Source organism: Cetorhinus maximus, chromosome 25 (assembly GCF_964194155.1).
Source record: "Cetorhinus maximus chromosome 25, sCetMax3.hap1.1, whole genome shotgun sequence".
Lineage (NCBI taxonomy): Eukaryota > Metazoa > Chordata > Chondrichthyes > Lamniformes > Cetorhinidae > Cetorhinus > Cetorhinus maximus.
In genome coordinates, this window is record NC_135903.1 from 34,080,576 (window position 1) to 34,087,443 (window position 6,868).

General features: G+C 43.5%; 1 protein-coding gene across 1 annotated transcript; it reads left to right on the forward strand.

The window, feature by feature from the left end:
- Positions 1-3,065: 3,065 nt before the first annotated feature.
- LOC144667764 (interferon alpha-F-like) lies at positions 3,066-5,616 on the forward strand. The gene is made up of 4 exons (XM_078529207.1): positions 3,066-3,197; positions 3,374-3,463; positions 5,170-5,409; positions 5,518-5,616. Exons 1-4 carry the CDS (start codon positions 3,066-3,068, stop codon positions 5,614-5,616), a joined length of 561 nt encoding a protein of 186 aa, XP_078385333.1.
- Positions 5,617-6,868: the final 1,252 nt, after the last annotated feature.

The window sequence follows — 6,868 nt, forward strand, 5'->3', positions numbered from 1 at the left end:
TGAAAATCTGTATGATAAATACTGTCTGCATTACAATAGAACAGAAGGAAAAAGAGAAGTAGGCCATTTGGCCACTCAAGCCTGCTCCACCATTCAATAAGATTCTGACTGATTTGATTGTGGCCTTAAATCCACTCCCCTGCCTGCCACCTATAACCTTTGACTCCTTTGTTGATCAATCCCATCTAACTCAGACTTGAATATATTCAATAACACAACCTCCACTCTTCTCTGAGGTGATGAAATTAAAAGATTAATGACACTCGGCGCAAACGAAACCCTCCTCATCTCCATCTCAGGTGCAGTTGCCACATATTGAAACTTTGGCCCCCAGTTACAGACTCCTCCAGAGAGGAAACACCTCAACATCTACCCGATCAAATCTCCTCACAATCTTAAATGACTCAATGATATCACCTCTCATTCTTCAAAACTCGAAGGAGTATAGGCTAAACCTGGTTAAGATTGCTTCATAAACCAACTTCTCTTTCCAGGAATCAACCTGGTCAACCCTCTCTGAAGTGTCTCCAATGCAAGTTAATCGCTGCTTAAATAAGGAGACCAAAGCTGTACAAAGTACTCCAGGCCTAGTCTCACAAATGGCCTGTAGAGTTGAAGCAAAACTTCACTACTTCTTTTCTTCATCCTCTTTGCAATAAAGGAGAACATACCATTTACCTTTCCAATTAATTGCACTACTGTTTGCTAAATTTTCATTGCTCAGTTCCTAGGACACCCAGGTCTCTCTGCACTGAAAGATTCTGTGTTCTTTCTCCATTTAAACAACATTCTTACTTTCTGCTGGGCACAGTAAAGGCTAACTTGTGCCCTACATTACATCAGTCACTATATATCTAAAGTATTTTATAAGCTGCTGAGTGCTTTGAGACACCTGTGCTCAGGAAGGGCACAATGTGAATGCAAGCCTGTTTTGATAAAAATATCATAGAGAAAGCGGGGCCTACACACAAAACTGCCCTCACTCCAGGGTGAATTTATCAGCAGTGCAGTTGTTTACAGGCCTTCCAAAGGGCCCCAAAAAATAAACTGGATGATTTGGGTTTGAGCACAGCAACAGACATGTGTTAAAAGGTTTGCATAGCAACTTTATTAATTTACAAAGACAATAACTAATGCACTCCAATTCCAAAAAAGTGGGGATGAACCAATCCAATTTCCATCACCATTAATTTCTACAAAACAGAAAACCGACCCCAAAAGTGGTATCAAGTTGTGGACGACAGGAAGTCTACAACGCTCTAACCAACTTCAATATTTACTGTCCACCACCGACACACACTGGGATCAGTGTGTACCATGTACATGGTGAACTGCAGGATCTCAGCAAAGCCCCTTCAACACCGATTCCCAAACTGACGACTTCTACCACCTAGAAGAACAAGGGTAGCAGACGCAAGGGACCAGCACCAAAGTTCGCTTCCCATTCAAGGGACAAGCATACTGACTTGGAACTATTTCCCATTTCTTCACTGTTACAGGCTAACACTCCTGGTAAACCCTTCCCAACACCCCTGTAAATTCACCTACACCACATGAACGGCAGCAGTTCAGTGGTTAAATGGGGCGGTTCATCACCACCTTCTGTCGGGTAATTAGGGAGGAGCAACAAATTCTGGCCTTTCCAGAGACGCCCACGTTCCATCAAGGAAGAAATGAAGCCAAATTATTCAAAAGAAGCTGTGAATGGGCCGCAGATTTTTGTAAGTTAAAAATGCACACGCTCCCGCAAGTCCTTCCTATTTCCTCTAATGTCACTCGCCAGTGCTTTTATTATTCTTCCTTCAGTTCCCTGACCCTCCTTCCGCCTCCGCCTTCAATAATTACAATTCCCACTGTTTTATTCGCCAATAACAGCATTGTTGTAAATTGTAGTTTCTCGCGTGTCTCCAGTTGGGGAATGTGGGATCCCGCTCCCACATCCATCCGGACGGTAGATTTTGGTGACACTTCCAGCTGACAGGGATTTGGTGACATTCCCTATGTACCCGGGCATTTACCGAATACCCCAAAGCCTTTCCCAACTGCCCCTCACCCCTCTCAGTCTGATCCACCCTCTTTACATACCCTCCTCCCTTTCGGAAATGACAAAACACGTCACTTTCCTTCAGGCACTTTCGCTTTTGGCTGAAATGGACACCAGGTTAATTTCCAGAGAGAAAGTGACACAGACACTTTCCCGGGAGAGAGACAAGAAAGAAAGGATGAAATAAAAGAGAGCGGGATCACTTTCGGACTCAGAATCGGAGCAGATCAAATATTCTTTCAATCCGACTCTGAAAATGGCTCCAGAAAACAACCGAGAAATGAGAAACTTCTCCCAGTTAAAGAGCAGATTGTGGGACAGGTCAATCGGAGCGGAGTCTGTCTCCATGAAGCGGTGTCCCTGGGCTGTGAGCCGAGCTGTCTGCAATGTCCAACCTGTGAAGTGTGAACAGGACAAGCGCCAGGTGAACACACCGCGGGGACACAGTGGATTTCAAAGGGAATCGCTCTCCATGGGGCCCAATGTCAGCACTAAAAGCCGCCGCACCGGATCACCGCTGTCGCTCTCTCTATAATCCGGATGATAAAATCCAGCCCCCGATACATGTTCACACTGCCCCCAATTCAGAGCCTCCCTCTACACCACCTTCGTGCCCCAGGTGAGCTGAAGCCACACAACACTGAGCTGGAACCGAGCGCTGCCTGTGATTTTCAACCGGGGATTTTCCACTCGCTGCTTCCGGAATCTCCAGCTTTTACATTCCTGACCTCAGAAAGGAAACCGGACAAACTATTGATCTCCCGCAGCTCTTCCAAAAATCCTCGAGCCCGTTTTCACTTTTCGAATGTAATGCCACACATTAAAGCCGACAGCATGGCAGCGCCAGTGAGAGCACCGAGCAGACTCCACACTCACACTCACACCGTTCGGCAGCACAGGCGCTCGCTCCCGGATCACAAGCGGCTCCGATTCGACTTTCCCAGTTTAAATCCGCCGCGGAATCAAGAAGCCGCCGGTTTCTCATCTTTCACATCGGTGTCTCACTCTGGGTCGCTTGATCATGGCTTTGGCGAGTATCTGGAGATTTTGGATGGTGTTGCTCTTCTTGTCCGGGACCCTCAGTCTGGGATGTGACAGGCTGCACTTACAGCAAGTTCTCAACACAGAGACTCTCAGCAAACTGAATGCAATGGTGAGTTGAACCTGCAGCCAGAGCAGGAGGTGAATCACATTGTGTCCGCTTGCTGTGAAATGTCACATCAGGGGAAATGTTTTGCGATTTGTCATTTTGTGCAATGAATAGCCTGTGATTCTCCAGTATTTGAGTTTTTGGGGCTGATTTTAACAGTGATTGTTTTCCCCTCTCAGGGCGGACCCTTTCCCCGACACTGTATAAGACAGAGACTCTCACTGAAAACCAAACCCTTGAACCTGGTGAAACTCTCGAAGGAATTAGAGGTGAGTGAACACTCGGTTCATTTGATTCACACAGGGCTTTTATACAAAGTAAGATCAACAACCGGATCGGAAACTTCCACATCAGGAATTTGGAACAGAGTGATTTGTACCCATTGTGAATGTAAGAGCAGTCTTACTTAGTGAATTTCACTCACTATCTCACTCATGAACTATATCACTCTCTCTAACCGCACTCACTAACCCCTTATCTCCAACTATATCCCTCCCTGATATTATGTCCCTCCCTCTAACTACCTGCTCTGCGAGCCATCCGACTGGATCTCCCATCTCCTTTTCCTGCAGGGCCTATAGATTATTCTGGGCAGACCACTGCCTGATGGGCCTGTTGTCAAAGATGTTTCTCTGCCTAAGCATTTCTATACGGGAAAGGTGGTGAGGCAATTCCAAAGGCTTCGAGTGTTCACGACAGCAAGGCCACTCCCATCCTTTGCAACAACGGGGACTGGTTGAAACTCAGCACTTGCAGTTTGCGTTCCAAGGGTCCACGCACAGCTTGATGCAGCAAGACACCAATGTAGTTATCAGGATGAGGGCGATGTTGAGAGCATTTTGTCCTCTGATCATTGACTACGTGAAAACTTCTCAACATTTCTCAACCTAACACCCTATAATTTTCTCCCTGCCTCTAACCACCTCACTTCCTCTAATCATCTTATTCCCTGTAACAATTTGCCTCGCTCGAAACATCTCACTCCTGAGCTGCACTGAATGACTTTGGGGCATGAATCACGCAGGCAGGATAGGCCAAAGTATCATAGAATGAAGGTTTATTTTATGCTCACGAATGATCAAAAACAAATATTTAATTACATGCTTATTAAAGGTTTTTAGCTTCCCTCTTACGTGACCTACTCATCAATTCTCATGCATTCTGTTCACTCCTCATTTCTCTTGATAACTTTTCTCCATATTGGCTGCATTCAGCTTGGTTCCTCACTCTGCTAAGAGCCTAATGTTTCACATAAGGCTTCGTTTTCTGTTTTGTTTTAATCTCTACATCTTTTGGCGAGGACGTCATTGACCTTTCCATGCCCTTCCTTTCTGCTTCATTGAAAGGAGTCCAGTCTGCAACCATAACATCTCCACTTAAAAAGAGCCTCAATTGCTACTTTCCTCCTGAGGAAGCACTATTTAAGAGGAGATGGTGGCTTAGTGGTAGATTCACAGGTTTAATAATTCATGGCCTAGGCTAATGCTCTGGGCACCTGAGTTCATGCCCCATCACACAGCTGGTGGAATTTTAATTCAATCAATAAACGTGGAATATAACACTAGTGTCAGTATTACTGACCATGCAACTGTCATGGATCTTTGTAAAACCCTTCTGATTCACTAATGCCTTTTAAGAAAGAAAACGTGACTTCTGCACCTGGACTGGATGACATGTCACTCTCAGCACATGGTCGAATCTTCACTGTCCTTTCAAATATTCAGTTCAAGGGACATTAGGGATGGACATGTAATGCTGGCTTTGCCAGTGATGCCCACATCCCATGAATGAATAAAGGAAAAAAGAATCCTTGATTCAAATACACCTGGGCCAGATCCCTTTTAATTGAAACTAAAATTAATCGTCCCCCTTTGCCCATTTTTATCTCCATTTATAATTTGTTCTTTATCATAGTCAGTTCTAAAATTAAAGGTGAACATGTCCTCTCTAATGTCATTCTCTACATTATACACAGACACAGGACAGGATCCAGATTGTCCATCAAACCCTGCATCACGTCAGCAAGATCTACAGCATGAACCTGGGTTCAGCCACATGGGCCCAGGACAAGGTGGAAAACCTTCGGCTTCTCCTGGATCGGCAGCTCGGTGAGCTGGAAGAATGTGTCAGGAAAGCAGGATCAGAGCACAAGATGAGGAGAAACTCTGCCATTCACAATTACTTTAGGAAACTGGAAAAGTTTCTCAAACAGGAGGTAGGTCAATTGATAAATGACAATGTGAATGGTGGCATGTAGTTCATTTCACCCCATTTAAATCTGCGCATTCTCTAATCGGTTTCCCTGAATAATTTTCTTTTTCAGAAATTCAGTGACTGTGCCTGGGAAATAATTCGCAATGAGACCAGAGCCCGTTTACAACAGCTCCTTTTCATCATAGGACAAATCAGCAGAAGAAACTGAGAAAGATGTTTAGCACAGAATGGGAGCAATGAATATTTATTTTAAAAAACTTTTAACATGAAGCTATTTATATATATATTCGTAACAAATTTTATATTTTATGAGTCACAATGAGTGACATGATTGGATTATTTATTTATTTTATTTATTCATTTATTTATTGATATTTATTGCTTTGAGATTTTCCCCTGATATAATCCTAACCCTTTAGTGGGTGGGGTGTGTGCTCTGGAATTTACTGGTAGGCTTTCAAGATATGGGTTTTCAGACCTATAAACCCTGGGCCGCACTGACCTTTCCATTTCTCCTCTCCTAAGTGGCCAACTTTTCAATCTATTTCAGCCACTGTAATTTATTGATCATTATTGTTGTGATGTCTTCATGTAATGAAATGTTACATGTTATTTAATGTGTAATGTGAATTTTTAATGATAATTTATTTATTGATATTTATTAAGTGTTGGCGAACAGATAAATTTTTTTGTAACTGGCAATTTTATACACAATGAGAGCCTTTGCTACAAATAAATTGTTTTCAATATTACGCATTGAGTGGAATGATGTTCATTTTTCAATTCTGTCGTTTGGCTTTCCATACTCAGTGTAAATGCTCTGGATTCTCTCACCTGCTGACTCTTCCTGTCAGCCCTTCTCTGTTCTCCTCTTCTGTCTTCACAATCAGATTTTCCCTCACCCATTGGAAATGTGAACCTATTGTGAACCGAACTGCCCTGATTTATCATCTTTTAGCCCTCTGCTTCTCAACGCCACATTCCAGCTGCAAAGGAGAGAGGACTGAGCGTGACATTCAGGAGACAAGTGGAAAATAGAGGTATAAATTAGAAATGGACAGATGGAGAACTGGAATGGGTGGACATAGAAGATGACTGGAGTGTCAGCCTCTGTGAATATATGGGGACATCAGACAATGGGGCTGAGAGTGACATCAGGTAATGAGTAGGAAGGAGAATGAGTGGAGAGTGGGGATGGAAATCTTTAGATTCACATGGTTGTTTACACCTTCAGAAAATCTGTATGATAAATACTGTCTGCATTACATTAGAACAGAAGAAAAAAGAGAAGTAGGCCATTTGGCCACTCAAGCCTGCTCCACCATGCAATAAGATTCCGACTGATTTGATTGTGGCCTTAAATCCATTCCCCTGCCTGCCACCTATAACCTTTGACTCCTTTGTTGATTAAATCGCATCTAACTCAGACTTGAATATATTCAATAACACAACCTCCACTG